General features: G+C 49.5%; 2 protein-coding genes across 3 annotated transcripts in view; both read left to right on the top strand.

The window, feature by feature from the left end:
* The window catches only part of LOC133494420 (tudor domain-containing protein 5-like), a 70,867-nt gene extending 58,379 nt beyond the window's left edge, over positions 1-12,488 (top strand). Inside the window, exons 3-12 of the mRNA XM_061808238.1 lie at positions 10,045-10,298; positions 10,369-10,496; positions 10,604-10,657; positions 10,735-10,919; positions 11,014-11,223; positions 11,347-11,413; positions 11,515-11,709; positions 11,781-11,911; positions 12,090-12,178; positions 12,253-12,488. Coding sequence (XP_061664222.1) covers positions 10,055-10,298; positions 10,369-10,496; positions 10,604-10,657; positions 10,735-10,919; positions 11,014-11,223; positions 11,347-11,413; positions 11,515-11,709; positions 11,781-11,911; positions 12,090-12,138 — 1,263 coding nt within the window. The 5' untranslated portion in view covers positions 10,045-10,054 and the 3' untranslated portion in view covers positions 12,139-12,178; positions 12,253-12,488. The remainder of the gene's footprint in view (positions 1-10,044; positions 10,299-10,368; positions 10,497-10,603; positions 10,658-10,734; positions 10,920-11,013; positions 11,224-11,346; positions 11,414-11,514; positions 11,710-11,780; positions 11,912-12,089; positions 12,179-12,252) is intronic.
* Positions 12,489-12,543: 55 nt separating this feature from the next.
* naa40 (N-alpha-acetyltransferase 40, NatD catalytic subunit) lies at positions 12,544-16,109 on the top strand. 2 transcript variants are annotated; one of them, XM_061808247.1, is made up of 8 exons: positions 12,544-12,641; positions 13,587-13,682; positions 13,807-13,859; positions 13,968-14,063; positions 14,133-14,291; positions 14,372-14,455; positions 15,006-15,083; positions 15,170-16,109. In XM_061808247.1, the coding sequence occupies exons 1-8, from the start codon at positions 12,570-12,572 to the stop codon at positions 15,315-15,317; spliced, it is 786 nt and encodes a 261-aa protein (XP_061664231.1). In that variant the 5' UTR covers positions 12,544-12,569; the 3' UTR covers positions 15,318-16,109. The 2 variants fall into 2 exon arrangements, with proteins under 2 accessions (XP_061664231.1, XP_061664232.1); XM_061808248.1 differs by lacking the exon at positions 12,544-12,641 and adding an exon at positions 12,748-13,165 and having other exon boundaries at positions 15,170-16,108.
* Positions 16,110-16,177: the final 68 nt, after the last annotated feature.

The following is a 16,177-nucleotide window of genomic DNA, read 5'->3' as shown; positions in this document are numbered from 1 at the left end:
ACGATTGCAAAGTGCCAAGTCGGTAAACGGATGACTTAAGCGAGTCCTATTGTGCTAATTCTCTGCGATTCACGGTCCACTTTTCGGAACGCTATATTGGAACGAACATCTGCGTCCCAGCGACTCTGATGATCCCCTCATTAGAGACGAAGTGGCACGTTGCTCCCAAGGCGCCGCAATTAGACGGAGTCGCGTCAGTGGGCGGCGGACGGACGGCCGCGACGGAGGCCGCCGTCCTCACCAAGGTGCCCCCCGCACCACCTCCTCCGCATCCATCACCATCACCATCAGCGCCAAAGTTTCGCTCGCCCGGCAAGACTCATTCCACCCTAGCGGCTTTATTTCCATCCTCTCTCTCTTCTGCATCCATCTCATTTCCTGCCATGCAGTTATATATATTCCGGGCTAAGTGCTCTCCATGAATCTCACACCTGCTTTCTCCCTCCCCACCAACTTCCAAGCGCTCCGCCACTCGTCTTCCTTGCGTTCGTCCGTGCGTCTATTCATCTTCCCCCACCCCTCTCTCTCTCTCGCCTCCTTCTTTCCGTTTTGTTTTTAATGGCCTCTTTTCCCTTATCGCCCCCCGCCCCCTTATCTTCCCCCAATTTGACTGGCGTCACCTCGCCGCTATCCCTCATGCGAAATGGTCCCGCTATTCTCATCAGCCTTGCTCCCCGACTCAGGCAGGGAAGGAAGGGGTTTGAAAGGTGTTTTGCGCGTCGAAAAATCAACCCGCGCGCCTCTCGGCGCGGTCATTACATCGACTTGCAATTGTTCTCGATGAATACAAAATGTTCCAGCATCCTTTTTTCGTATTTTAGCGTAGGGTCTCGCCCGGCGCGCGCGCGCGCGCGTGTGCGTGTGTGTGTGTGTGTGTGTGTGTGTGTGTGTGTGTGTGTGTGTGTGTGTGTGTGTGGTGTGTGTGTGTGTGTGTGTGTGTGTGTGTGTGAGTGAGTGAGTGTGTGTGTGTGTGTGGTGTGTGTGTGTGTGTGTGTGTGTGTGTGGTGTGTGTGTGTGTGTGTGTGTGCGTGTGAGTGAGTGAACTCCAGGTCGGCAACGCGCGGTGATAGCGGCTAGCTAGCAGTGAATTAATTAGCAAAGTTGCCTTCAAGTATGCTCTCTTAACCGACATTAGATTGGAATTGTTATCATATTAAGATGTTTCCAAGTGTGTGAGTGGAGAGTTTCACCAGCAGAACAGGCCACAAATGGCAAACACATCAGCAGAAGCACTTATTTGGTTGGCATTTCAGATTTGACTTGCGCTTATTACTGTTGAATCACATTTACTAATGAAAAGATCTTCAATTTAATTACAGTCTTTTTTTTTTTTTTGCCTTGAAGTGGAGCTGGTAATTATTTCCAACATTATTGCTCGCCCCGTGTCGTCGGAGATGTTGCCGGACGCCCCACTCTCGGTCGGCGGGCGACGTTTTCGCGGTTTTGACGCTAATTGAACGGGGCGACGTTCGGCCGTTTTGCGGCGAGAAGACGGGGGGGGGCGCAGACCGCGGGGTGGGTTTCCCGGCGTCCGGCTCGTCCCGGCGGCCCCCCTCCTCGACCTCCCCCACCCGCCATCTTGTTTTCATCTGGTTTCGCCTACGTCGTCCTCGCAGCTGACATTTTCTCACCTCCCTTTTTCCGCCGAGTCCCCCCCCCTTTCCCTCTCGCCTCAGCAGAATTACCCTGATTATGATTGCGGCGCCGATGATGATGATGACGACGACGACGACGAGCGGGCCAAAATGACACTCTCTCCCCGTCCCCTCACAAGTCCAACAGCCGGGGGGGATGATGATTGACTCGACGCCTGCCCTCGCTCATTTTTCTGCCTGGCTTCAATCTCTTTGTTTCTTTCTCCCTCACTGCGGAAGTATACATATTTTGAACTTCTTGAGCCTCTTTCAGTTTTCCGTCCATCTTTCATGTTTGTCTGTCGCGGCTCTTTGCGACCTTCCGTTCTCCGGCTCACCTCGACGTCACCCCCCACCGCCACCTCCGAAAGCCCCATTTTTCCTCCTCGGCTGACCACTTTGCCCCCCTCTTGTCACAAAAGGAACACGATCCATTTCCTTTCAGGCACATCTCCATTCAGAAGATAATTAGAGAATTGCCGTGTCTCTGGAGCATGTGAAGTGGACAACATGAAATAGGCTTGCTTTCGTGGCCTTTCATCACTCGGCCTCTTCATTATGCGCCTGTTTTTCTTCCTCCCCGCACAAATAGAAAGCGCATCCACCGTATTGACCCGAATGCACTTCCCTACTTGAGAAAATGCACCAAACTTCATCGATTGCGTCCTTTTTCTCCCGCCCTGACGTCAAGGCTGGCTACAAAACTACGCTTGTGCCTCGACCCGATGGACCTCTCAAATCTCGAATTCCGAGTTTTTTCTGCTGAAATTGTCAGTTTTGTGAAACGTGTACATCCGTAGAGAAAATTTGGGGGGGGGGGGGGCAGTATATATCGGCAACGCTGGTTATGAAATTAGTCAAACGCCGCTGCTGTCCGTTTACGGCATTGCTATCTGTTAGCATTCGATTTTGTATTTATAATGACGACAACATTGCGATTTCCGGCAGCATTTTGGCGGGATTTCGTCGGTATTTTCACTCTGATGTTAACGTTCAGTTTACTACGGCGTAGTTCTAACTTATAGACATACGTACGCGTATGTTATGGAAAAATAAATAAAGTGTAACCGTGCAGGTAGGAACGAAAAGTGGATCAACGTGTCTAACCGAACGCATACAAAAAGTGGACGTTGCCGGCAAAGCGCCGCGCGCTCTGTGTTCCGATATGATCAATTACGGAAGCCGGGGAGCCAAAATTATCCAGGAGCACATCCAAACCAGGAAACACCAAGGGAAGTTGGACGTCAATTTTTCAAATATTATATAATTCACGTCTGTTAATACGATTAGGCCTACCTGTAGCACTTTATCGCTCACTTTTATATTTCATGTTCTTATATAAACAAATTGTCTACTTATTTCTGAAGTACAACTTGCAAGCGGTAGCCTATTTGATATAAATTTCACCGTCTGCATTTTTATGTGTGACGTTTGGCAAAATAATTTTGGTCGTTTGGACTCATATTTGAAGTTTCCAAAATATTATGATTGCCCCGTATTTACACCGTTAGAAGTAACCAGAGGTCACCATTTAACAGTGTGTTTTATTAAAAAAAAAAAAATCCAGTAATTTTCCAAATTGGTCATTGTCATCCCTGAATAATGGCAATTTCCAAATGTACGTTTTTTTCCGGTTCAAAGGTGGTCGAACGCAAAGCTATTCTGCCATCTAGTGGAAAGGTCTGTAATTGTCTTGCCTGTCACTGTGTCACTGACATAGATGATGACTAAAAGATACATTGTGTCGTCCAAAAGAATTTCCAAACCAATTAAGTTAAAGTGGATTGAAAAATAAAAAAAGGGGGGGGGGTGTCGTCGGGCATGCTGATGCACTCCAAATACGTGATTAATAAATAAAAGGCTGGTACAGTGTAATTCCAAATTGTTTTCATTTGCCGTCGGAAAGGAACGACTTCTTTAAAATCCATTAGGGAGCGATGACATTTGGAGCGTCCGCGTTGCTTTTGTTGTCGTGGCATCAACAGTTGGAGTAAAAGGGCAAAAGTGGCCAAAAGCTCGCTTAAGGGCCAAGTCATTAGATATTGGGCTGCTTTAGTGACATTTAGCAAAAAAAAAAAAAGAATAATAACAAAAAAGGAAAGGCGGCTTTTGTACGGCCAATTGCGCCAGTTTAAAATCAAAACTCAAAAGATAATAAATGTTCATAACTGAGTTGAGTCAATATTGTCGAGAGATTCATTATTTTGTAAATGTCACAGCCCCCCCCCCCCACAAAGATGCTGCAGTATGTTGTTTGTTATTCTTGCATTTTTGTTTTGAACCATTGGAGACATAAAAAGGAGCCGCTTATTCATATTTGGTGCCGCCGAGGACCCGTAAGCGCCACGTCGCCATGGAAACAAGAGGGCCCGGCCGCGCCACGGTAGAGGGTGTCATCCGTGCGGGTGAGTTTTTAAAAAAAAAAAAAAAATTGGGCGATAACATCTTACCCATAAAAACGGGACCAAGGAAGTGAATGCGAAGGTCCCGGAAGGTCCTCCTGCTATTTCTATCTCCAATAAATGTGAAATTGAATGCAACAGCCGCTGTGATCGTGCATCAAATATTCAGCGTCCCAGACCGTGGCCCCCGTGTTGTCGCTGAGTGGAACAAACAAGCAGCTTTGTGCCAGGCGAGCGTCATCAAAGTGACGGTTTTGAATGTATTCGTCTCTTCCTTTTGCTATTTTAAGATACTATACTTTTTGATTTTGGATTTATTCCCCCCAACAACCGACACGCGCACACACACACACACACACAGTTTTGGGCAGGCATTCCGGCCTTGCTACCTGAAGGGACGGAGTGTCTGTGGAAAAATTTTGCCGCAATATATGATTTTTCTTCTTCCCAAAGTGGATTATAGCCGTCATTTCACTCACGCGAGATCAAATCGACAATAAATACATCTCCCGCTGTTACTCGACCTCCTTTTTTCTAATGCGTTTCCGCACGGCCGAAGAGCCGACGTGATTTGCGGAGTGCGAGTCGTTTCCTCGAGTGTCGTAAAGAGTAATGACGTGAAACGTGAAATATGTCCGCCCGGGCGGCGCTGCGAATTCTCACTCTGCCCACATTTTCCATCCTCGCGATCGCGACGCCGCGACGGAGAAGTGCTTCGATAAACGATTAGATGCCCATAAAGGGATTTATTTTTTCACGGTGGGAATAGCACGAGAGGTGAGAAAACAGAAAAATATCTGCAATTCTCTCCGATTAGGGAATCTTTCAGACGTTGCTCAAATTGGAGATTGTTTCGTTATTTTTATTTTTTTTTTTTTTGCAGGGAGAGAAGTTTGTTCTTAGTTTGGCAACATGAAGTAAAACTCGTTTAAAGTCCACTCCACAACGTAAATCTGCTGTAAAGTAAATGTGTGTCCATCCCTTAAAGCACAGGTGTCAAACTCAAGGCACGGGGGCCAGATCCAGCCCGCCGCATGATTTGATGTGGCCCGCAGAGGCAAAGCATGCGTATCAACTTCCGTGATTTATTTATTTATTTTTTTGTTCAAATCTGTACCAAAATTTCAAATTGGTCCTACGTTGAGATATTACAAGCATTTTTTTGCGTTTCCAAACGACACTAGTTAGATTACACTTGATTTCTGATTGGAAAAACTAGTTCATAAATTTCACGTGTAAATATGATGAGGCGGTAAAAGATTTTTTTATGGTTTCACAGCCATAACGGGCCTTTGAGGGGAAACAACAAAAATGAGTTTGCCAACCCCCCCCCCCCTCAAAGGGGTTAAAGAGCGTGGCTATCGATGTTGCTAAATGCTAGCCGTCGAGTGGCGTTTTCCACTGTGTGTTAGCATGAAGCTCGTTGGGTGTCGTCAAGGTGAAGTTGTTTATTTGAAATACACAAGGAAACCTCTCCTGAGAGTGGTATGAAATGGCTTTTAAAAGACTCGCCTGGCAATCTCTGAAAAAAAAAAAAAAACGACTCCGGTTTTATCAAAAGGAAAAGAAAATTTGGGAACGTCGTCCCGCTCTCCAAAGTCATCTGCTGGAAACAAAGCTGACAGAGTCGGGTTCATGCGGTTAGGCCCCGCTGACCGTTCTGGTGGATGCGTTGTGGGGGTGGGGGGGGGGGGAGAAAAAATGAGTCACCTCTCGTTTTCCAATCCGGGGTCGCCATTGTTCACAACCTTCTTTTGAAAAGTGCACTTTGTCTCCATGGGACCTTGCTTCCATCTTTTTCTCAGTCCATTTTTTGGGGTGGGAGGGGGGGGGGTGTCTGAATGCCAGTTTGAGCCATTCAGACGCTTTGCGCTCTTTGCTCTCCCTGACCTTTCACTCCTACTCTTTCTTCCTCTCGTCAGGTTTTAAATGTTTTTTTTTTTTTTTTTTTTGCTCCGCTCGGCTGCCCTCGCTTCGTTCGACGGCGCGTTCACAAAGTAGCCACAGCTTGACATTTAGCGAGGGACAAATGAGCGCCGGCAGTTATAGATTGCCAGTGTGACGCTCGCGAGGAGGGCGAATTGGTCTAATGGCGGCAACGTCTGCCCCCCCCCCCCCCCCCCCCACTTTGGCCCGCCAATAATCAATAACCATTTCTTTCTTTGGCGCATCCTTTGTGGAAGTCCAACAAAGCGGCGCGGACGATGTGAGCGTGCAGGGTGAAGAACGGTCCGGTGCGCCAAATGACTCGGAAGAAAACGACTTTCCCCTCCTGAATATTTGATTGTCGAATTTACCTTTCGGCCCGCTGCTTGTCGAGAACTGTAAAGTGACACAATCCGCGTCGGTGAGCCGTGACGTCATTCTACTTCCGGACCCGAGGAAAGGGACTTTCAAAAGTTGGCTGGTGTCAGTATTCAATTTCATACAACGGCGGGTTCTCTGATTAATATCGCTTTGTAATGTGTGTTGCGTGAATGACCGTATCTTCGAGAAGATTTGATCCCTTTTTGTTTTTGTCAGTTAGTTATGCGGTCGCGTTATCATATTGTTCACAAACTTACACATCATATCTGTACACGATGGCAAATGTGAGAGGATTTAATGTTGGTGTCTGGGTGTGTTCACGCATGACATCATGGGTGGATTATTGTCGACGGTTTGTTGTATTTTTTTTTTTTTTTTTTTTTTTTTGGATGGTGATCTACTGTGAACCCAGAAATATTCAAATATTCTGATTTCACGGGGGACAAAGAAAAAAAGTGCAAATTGACTGGATTCAAAGATTCCTGCAACAAATTCATCCGTACTGAAAGAGCAGTAAAATATATTAGCGATATTTGTATATTGTGTAAAACTGACAATAGAATGTGAGCTGATATTTTTGGGGTTTACGGGATCAGGTGTGATTGCATCAATAAAGAACAATTTAAAAACAAATAACTGGTACCGTAATTTCCGGCCTTTTTTCACACGCTTTCAACCCTGCGGTTTATGCGGTCATGCGTGTCATTTGTGCATTTTTTTGTAACGGCCGCAAGGGGGCACTCGAGCGGAAAAGGTAAGGGTGAGGCCGGTGCATGACTCGATCACCAATCACCGTCAACTCCACATGAATGGGATCGATATCGTTGGGGAAAAAAAAAAAGTCGGTGACATAATTTTTGACTTATTTTGTTTCATTTAGCTACAAAGTACTTTAGTTTGCCTGTTATTTAAAAAAAATGGTGAGGTCTTTTGGTTGGGAGTCTCCATTTCTGACGCACTGTTGAACTTTGGGCCCATGGAGATATCGATCGGTCATCGTCTAGTCGAGTCTGGGTCCGTGACGTCATTCGCGGCAAAAACTAAAAGCAAGCGAAGTTCAGGTGGAATCGTATTTCGGGGAAGAATTGGAAACAAGGAGAACGGAGGTGAGTCATCAAGTGAAAGGTAGAAATAAAAAAAAAATGAGTGAGTTTAAGTTGGATTTAAATGTCCATTTCGCTCGTTTCCGTGTAGTTTGAGCTGTCGTTTTGAGACTGACCCGACGCCATTTTGTGTGCGTGAGAAGGTAAAAGAACTCAGTTTAGCTCAGTTAAGAAGCGAGTGTTTGTGTCAGAAAGTGAGAGGTAGGAATAAAAACAAAAAAGTCAGAGGTGCTATTGCGAAACAGAGCGAGCATTTGAATCGCGTGCCCTCTCCCACTTTTTAAATGTGCATTACGCTCGTTTCTGTAGTTTGAGAGCGACCTGTCGCCATTTTGTGTGTCACACTCGGTGTCCGAATGTAAAAGTTTAACTCAGTGGAAGCGAGTGTAAAAATCAGAAGGTGAGAGAGGAATAAAAAAGTTAGAGGTGTAAACATTTTAATTGTGTGCCGCGCCCCTCTTTTTTTTATGTGGCCATTACGCTGGTTTTTTTTATAGCGACCTGACGCCATATTCCACCCCGCTCGATCCTGCTTCACTCCCCCTTCCTTATTTTTTTCCTACTCCTTCCGTCCTTCACGGGCAATTGGATATGACAAAGCGGAGCATCAAATTAATGCGAACATATACAAGTTTAGATATGTATTCACTTGTATTTTCACGTAGCCAGGCGGTGCGATTTGTGTCCGCATCCAACGCGTAAGGCGATTATTGGTCGCGTCTCCTCTCGATGCCTCATTCGGGCTCGACAAATAAAAAATCTACGCGGCCGTTTGACGGATTCCGACGTTCACCCGGCGTCTGGCTGCTCATCATCGTGGTGATTTATCATCCCAGTAGAGGACCGGCTGACCGGCAGTCGCTCTGCATTGTTCCCTCGCGGTGCAACTGGGGGGAAATGTCCCAGCGAGTCTGTTCGGATTTGATTCTTGTTTGGTTAGCAAGGTATTCTTTTTTTTTTTTTTTTTTTTTTTGGGGGGGGGGGTTGTTGTTGACATTTTCATTTGCAAGTTTGCAAAAACACATGAAATAGTTCTTAAAATTTTCAGAGACGTCAACGCTGTAATCTGAATGTTTTAATAAGGCATGTAAACTTCAATGGATGACACCGATCTGACCACTGATGTTGATCACAGTGGTCAAAGGGGGCGCTGACGGGCTTAGCGCGTTTGCTCAGAAACTTCCAAAATTAGAGGGAACGCCGATCTCAAGGGTGCGAACGGGTGTACTATCGACGGTACTAATGCTTTCGAGTGCCCCGTTGTCGTGGCGTCGGAGCGGATGACTCACCGTAACATTTCACGAGCGGTATTTGATTGACAGTTGAGCGGGTCAGAAAACGGTGAATTCGAGACCCCGTTCGGCTCAGCGGCTCTGTCTCGGGTCGGTTTCGACGTCACATTGCCCTCGCCGGCAGGGCCCGGGCTTTCCCGTTCACAAACTGCCGGCGCCCTCAAGTGTGCAGCGCTCGCATTTCCAGCTTGGGCAATTTCAGAACGAGCTCCGGGAACACTTGATTCCTTTTTGTTTGTTTTTTTTTTTTTTCAAAGGAGTATTTTCATTTCGATCACTGAAAGGAGCGTTTGGAGGCACCCGCTGCCGCTTGACGTCTTTTCTCCCCAGCCAACGCTCAATATTGAAGGGCAGAGGCGTCTGGGTAACGGAGCAGATGAACTCTAGTTTAATTTTTTTCTTTCATGATTAACGAAACGCCCGTACTCACTCGCGGGAGAAGCGTCTCAGTCGTGGAAGATTGAACGTAACACGAGGTTGAAAGCTAATTTGAGCCTAAACCAGGGGCGTCAAAGTCATTTGATTTGGTCACATTCATCCCAATAGGGGGATGAAACGGGCCGGGCTTAAAAATTCCTAAATAACTATTCCCCAAAAAATTCCCCCATTGTTTTTGTGTAAATAATTCCTGTACTTTGGAAAATATCAGTACAGGACATGTACGAGGACAGCAGAACAGCGGCGAGATGTGCCGTAGGTGCGTCAGAAAAATTTAAGGCGGAGGTGAAACCGCATCAGGGATCGGCACTCAGCCCCTTCCCGTTTGTAACGGATAGGCTGACGGACGAGGTGAGACTGGATTCCCCTTGAACCGCGACGTCCGCAGGTGATATTGCGATCTGCAGGGAAAGCAGGGAGCAGGCGGAGGAGCAGTGAGAAAGACCGGAACGGAGAAGAATGAAGATTTAGCCAAAGTAAAACAGAATGAGAGGGGCGGAGGGGAAAGAGCGAGGCTCCAGGGAGAAGAGATGGCGAGGGCGGACGACTTGAAATAATTGGGGGCGGACAATCCAGAGCAACGGTGAGCGCGGTAAGGAAGTGAAGAAACTGGTCCGAGCGGGGGTGGAAGCTGAACGGGAGGTAGCAGAAACGAAGACGCCGAGGTTCTCGCTCGGTCGGACAGGATTAGGAACGAGCTCATCGGAGGGACGGCCAAAGCCGGAAGGTTCGAGAGCGTGGACTTTGACGGTTTTTCCGGACGGGGACCCCCTGACGGGCCGGCTGTTTGACAGCCGTAGCCTTAACGCTTTGTAAAATAGCTCTTTCAGCGCACTTGGCAATCTATTGATGGGTTGTTTTCTTCAAGCCTCCCGCAGATGGCAGCAGACACGTGCGGCAAAGAGCGGGAGTTGGCTCAGCTCAAGAAGCACGTCCGCTCTTTGCTGATTTCGTCCAAATCGGGCTTGCACCCCAACCAGCTGAAGCGGGACTACGTCAGCACGCTGGGACGTCCCATGCCGCTGCAGTCGCTGGGCTTCAGCGACCTTCAGGAGATGGCGGCGGCCATGCCGGACGCGGTGTCGGTGATCCGCGGCCGGGACGGCTCGACGGTTTTTAAAGGTAGTTGACGCCGCGTTACTCGGGGAAAACCCGCATTACGGTGCGAGCCCGCCGATGTGGCAACGCGCAGGCGTGAGCGACCGCTCCACCGAACATCTGGAGATGCTGGTGTCCAAGCAGCGCGACGGGAAGAAAAAGTACGGTCGTCGTTTTCCAGTCCAGGTTTTAAGGCGACAGCTGCAAACGCCCCTCGCCGAGGTAATCCCTCCCTCGATTTCACCGTGACTTTTCGCGTCTCTCCTCGCCTGTCTTGCGGTCGTACGTATGGATAATGTAACGCGCGCAAGGATATCTCCTCACCGCAGGAACGCCGTCGAAATGAAAGGAAGACCCGCGAGGACTCTCCCGCGCCGCAGGAGGTGGGCTATACGCCGCTATTTTTTTTTTTTTTTGCAGTTTGCCGATAACCCGACTCCTCTCCCGCGTACACGTCAAGAGCGCGGCGACGGCCGCTTCCGCCGAGGTGCGCCGCGGCCCCCCCGGAGCCCGTGACGTACGGGGCGTCGGGCCTCGGAAGCGGCTCGTCCGGGTGGAGCACGTCCAGTCCCCGGGGCGTTTCTACGTCCACTTCATCGAGAGAGACGGGCAGCCGGCTTTCCAAGAATTGATGTTTGAGATGAGGTCGGCGCTGGATCCACTGTTTTTAACTTGAAATTGTTTTTTTGTTTTGAAATGAGGCTGCGAGGAATTCCATTTCGATTCCGCTTTCCCGTAGGCGATATTACCACTCTCCCCAGGCGTCCGAGCGCTACCGACTCCCGCGCGAATCGGTCCGACCGGATCAAATCTGTTGCGTCTGCCCCTTCGGCATGTGGTTCTACCGGGTAGCGATCGTGCGGGTGGTGAGCGACACTCAGGCGCGGGTCTACTTCGTGGATTACGGCAACAGCGCCACGGTGCGCACCGCCGAACTGAAGTTCCTCAGGTAGGCTCCCGCCGGTGTTTGCGAAGACGATTTTGGAGCCTGAATCCAAATAAGCTTGACGCAGAACTGAAGCGTGTTTGTGTGGGCTCCGAAGTGAACTGAGAGAAGAGTTTGTTTACTCAGGACGCGTTTCTGGCGTCTCCCGGTGCAAGCTTTCCGCTCAGCCCTCGCTGGAATTAAACCAAAAACTGTAAGCGTGACTGTATCCCGAGTCTTCAAGTTTAAAAAAAACGTCAGGCACGGCAAGTGTTGCGGGCTACGGTTTCCGAGTCTGGCAGTTTCTATCGCCAGGGCACTTGGACTCCAGAGGCCACGGCTTCCTTCCGGGAGCTGTGCTTCACTCGCGCGTTCGGGGCCATCCTGGAACGTGACGCCGGAGACGTGCTGCAGCTCTACCTTTGCGACCCGACCGCAAGCGACGGCGTCTACATCCAGGACGTGCTGCTGAGGCAGGGCCACGCCGTGGCGCGCGCCGCCGACGCCGAGGTCAGTCTCCGATATTTGCGTTCGGGTCGGATCCGTCGGGCTGACTGCGGCGTGGCCTCCGCGTGGCTCAGGTGCACGCAGAGGACGGTCCGGTCCGGCGAAAGGAGCCCGAGTTTGAAGGAAGTTGCCGGCGGGCGGAAGACGACGAGATGCCGGACTTGGAACCGATCGTCGACGAGCAGCTCGGCCATCAAAGTCAAGAGTACGTGTGGAAAAAGTATTCATTCCCAGAGAGCCTCAAAGTACATTTGAGGAGAAAAGTCAAATACATATCTGTATAATCAAATGTATCGCAAAGGAGCGCGCGATGAAGTTACAAGTTGGTTTCAGGTTTGAGGTGTTTTGTAGTTAAATTAAGCACGGCTTGTTATTTTTCTGAGGAGATTCCCGACGACAAGTCCATCAGGGGGTGACCGGGGAAGCCTTTAAGTTTCGAACACCCTGCAAAAAATCCGGGACCGGCACAAAGGTACACGCGCACACAAATATGTAAATGTATATTTTCAGAATCATTTTGACGCACTATTTTCCTCTGACGTCCAGGTTCTCGCGTCGCCCCCCCTCTTCAGGTGGTTTGGCAGCTCAGTTCCTCCGTTGGAAGGCACAAAATAGTTTGTAGTTCATAACTTTTCAATTGTTTCAAAAAAATATGTAATGTAGTTTCAAAAGTGTGTGTATCATATATATGTAAAACATTTTATTTAAAGCACCGTTTTCCTTGTTTCTCTGTGTATGTTCCGTATCGGTCGATTATAAAATGTATTTTGGGTCTGCCTCAATGCCTTCTGCGTCCCGTTAATGAAAAAGAAATAATGTGTGATTTCATGACGGAAAGAATTATTTGCCTAGTGGCAAATTAGATGGGCACGACGGCGCTAGCGCGTGGTTACGTCCCGTCTTCCGAAAAAGCAAGCTCCATCTCCAGTTTTGAGGTAGGTGTCCATTTTGTATTAAAAAGAGAGAGGAAAAAGAAAATCGTGATTTGGAAACGCTGTTTTGTCGAAAAATGGTTCGAAAGCTCGTGTATTGGATCCATTCCGAAGTTGTTGGCACGACGGCGATCTGAAGTCCGAGTTTTAGTGGGAGTCCGTGAACGCCTCGCGACGGGGACTGCGGGAGAGCCGCGGAGAGGGAAGCAGAAAGCGGGCCGGACCCGGATCCGATTCAAGGCCGTATTCTTGGCCAAAATCCGACAAAAAGGCGGGGGTGGGGGGGGGAGCAATATTCAAGTCCCGGCTCGTTGGAGCAGAGAGTCTATTCTCACCGGCTAGTAGGTGCACCCTTCCCCCGAGCGACCGCGGGCGGGCGGGCCGGCCGGCACTGGTGCCTGTTAGCATCGTTAGCACGGCGGGGACATCCAGGCGCAAGGAACCCCCCTCCCCCAAAAAAACAAAAGAAAAATCCAAAAGAAGACCGCGTTCCTCCCGAGGGCTGTGACGGAGCACACGAGATGGGGGTGAGTTGAACACTGAGGGGAAGCTGGCGCTATTAATTGTGCGGTCGGGACGGCGGGTGGTTAGCATGCTAGCTAACACTTTAGCCCTGACATGTTCGCTTGTGTTTACCACATGCCGCGTTAGCTACATCGCGACCCCTCCCGCCTCCCCGATAGACATCCTCAGGGGCCATCCACGTGTCCCCCTCACATCCTGAGTTCAATTGTCAAAGCCGAGGTGGTCCCCGAGGTGCAACCCCCCCCCGCCACCCCCTTCCAGTTCACCCGGAGGTCTTGTGCTTGTTTGTCCGCATGCACAAACTGTCAACAATGCACCGCTTACTTATGTGTCTGTTGTTAGTGACGTCATTTGCGCTTTCCCGGTCCAAGATAATCACGCTGTTTTGTTTGCGCCCCCCCCCCCCCCCAATCATCCTTCCAGAGGAAATCCAGCCGAGCAAAGGAGAAGAAAGCGCGGCGCCTGGAGGAGAGGGCGGCCATGGACGCCGTCTGCGCCAAAGTGGACGCCGCCAATAAGGTGATTGGATTTGCCAAGTCAGCTGATTGCAGAGATGACACGCACACAAAATTCAAAATGGGTCTGCTGATTTTCACGTGTCCGAGTCTTGCGAACACTCACCTTTGCGCTGTCGTTTTGGCAGCTGGACGACCCCCTAGATTCTTTCCCGGCGTTCAAAAAGTACGACCGGAACGGGTACGGATTTCCTCGCTCGTGTACGTCGATTCTTTTTTTTTGTTGGTTTTTTTTTTTTTTTTTTTTTTTTTGTGCGCGTCATCTGACAATTCGCATCCTCCCGTCCAGGTTGAACCTGCAGATCGAGTGCAAGCGAGTGACGGCCCTCAACCCGTTGTCGGTGGAGTGGGCCTTCGAGCTGACCCGAGCAAACATGCAGACGCTGTAAGGATCCGATCGGAGTGTTGTACGTTGAGTTTGGGCCTCCGGTAAAATTTTGGGTGGTGTCGCCAGCTACGAGCAGAGCGAGTGGGGCTGGAAGGAACGCGAGAAGAGGGAGGAGATGAACGACGAGAGGGCGTGGTACCTGCTGGCCCGCGACGGCGACTCCGCCCCCGTGGCCTTCTCGCACTTCCGCTTCGACGTGGAGTGCGGGGAGGAGGTGCTGTATTGGTAGGACGCCCTCCGTCGCCGATTTTCGTCCTCGTCGCGGCGTCGATCGCGCCGGATGTAAACTTGTGAACGTTTCGCAGCTACGAGGTGCAGCTGGAGAGCAGAGTACGGAGGAAAGGGCTGGGCAAATTCCTCATCCAGATTTTGCAGCTCATCGCGAATGGGTAAATGTTGAGGGGGGGGGGGGGGGGGACACACTTACTACAAAAGGCGCCGTAACGCGCTTCGTTTTTGACTGAAATATTAAATAATATGAAATATTGAAACTCCGGCAAGGAGCCGCCGTAGACCGCAAGTCGCGGCGGCCTACTCGGGAGGAGGGGTTGTCAAGCTCATTTTTCTGACAGGCCACTTTGTTGTTCCGGTTTTCCCTCAGAGGGCCGTCCTGACTGTGAAGCCAAACTATTTAGGTATCATATTACATCATCAATTTATGAAGTAGTTTTGCAATCAGAAATCAAGGGTAATGTGTTTTTCAACTATTCACTTTTGGTTGTCATTTATGATATATGACGATTGGAAATTTTGGTCCAAGAATCGTGGAAATTGACACTGGGTTTAGCTTTGCGGGCCACATCAACCCCCCCGGGCCTTGAGTTTGACACCTGGGCTGCGGAGTAATAACACTTGATAACCCCGCCGCAAAACTTGGGGGATAATGTTTTTTGTCGTTTGTCCGTTTTCATTTCCCGGCGTAACGCGGCGTCTGGGCAGGACGCAGATGAAGAAAGTGATGCTGACGGTTTTCAAACACAACCACGGCGCCTACCAGTTCTTCAGGGACGCCCTGCAGTGAGTAGCGAGCGAGCGAGCGAGAGAAGCAAAGCGGCGTCCCTCCTTTTTTGTTTTCACATCCTCGCGTTCCGTCGCCGCCGCAGGTTCGAGATGGACGAGACCTCGCCGAGCGTGTCCGGCTGCTGCGGAGACGACTGCTCGTACGAGATCCTCAGCCGGCGGACCAGACACGGCGAGGCCTCGGTGGGCCACGGCCACGCCGGCGGCCACTGCGGCGGCTGCTGCCACTGACCGGCGGACGGTCGGAGCCGCCCCCAGTTTGTTGGTTACGGGCCAGGGGACGTCGGGAGGGTTTGGTTCCTGATCTCCGCGTTACGGAGCGACGTGTTTTTCTGCCGTAAAAGCGGCACCCGGCGTGAGCTTCCGTTTTGTTTGATCCTTTGTCGTCACCTCCGTCCCGAGCGCTCGTCCCCCTCATTGTTACTGTATCGAAGGTTAGAAGAGAAGGTGCGCCCTCGCGAAATGTGATTCCTGCCTCGTTGCAGCGACTGTAAATGTGGTTTTTTTTTTTTTTTTTTTTTTAAGCGTGCGCTCCTTGTGTGTGGGTTGGGGGAAAAAAAAGAAATTGAAGAGTCGGAGTCTTATCGACAGATGCGCTCCAGTCACGGAACTTTGTCGTCATTCGGGCGTCGAGCCAAATCCCGGGCTTTGGTTTTGAAGGAGCGACAAACGGTTACGTTTACAAACAAAGCCTACGGGGTACGTGCGTTCGGAGCGCTTGTCACATTTCATCGGTATAACAATCTACTTTGAAATTTGAGAGAATCGTGGTAATTGCCACCCCCCAAAAAAAAGCTCCTCTTATGCCCGGAAATATTTGTTAGGAAGGAAAAAAAAAAAAAAAAGCCCAAAAAAAAAAACCGCTTTAACCACTTAATCGGGCCTTCTGGCAGATGACCGATCTTAAAAATGTCACCACATTGACTTTTATTTTGGAGGAAGTTACTTAGCCACTATACTGACCAAGTTGATTTTTTCCTCTCCTTGTGTATATATATATATATATATATATATATATATATATGTCATATATATATATATATATATCTTACGGATCCCATTTAAAATGAAACTAGTATTTTTTTTTTTTT

Source organism: Syngnathoides biaculeatus, chromosome 21, assembly GCF_019802595.1.
Source record: "Syngnathoides biaculeatus isolate LvHL_M chromosome 21, ASM1980259v1, whole genome shotgun sequence".
NCBI classification, from domain to species: domain Eukaryota; kingdom Metazoa; phylum Chordata; class Actinopteri; order Syngnathiformes; family Syngnathidae; genus Syngnathoides; species Syngnathoides biaculeatus.
This window is presented reverse-complemented; position numbering and strand designations above follow the sequence as displayed.

Coding starts and splice junctions, on each gene's coding strand:
- naa40 (XM_061808247.1), top strand. CDS start 12,570: ATGGGCACGACGGCGCTAGCGCGTGGTTACGTCCCGTCTTCCGAAAAA. Junction 14,292..14,371: donor GGGGAGGAGGTGCTGTATTG/GTAGGACGCCCT, acceptor AACGTTTCGCAG/CTACGAGGTGCAGCTGGAGA. Junction 15,084..15,169: donor TTCTTCAGGGACGCCCTGCA/GTGAGTAGCGAG, acceptor TCGCCGCCGCAG/GTTCGAGATGGACGAGACCT.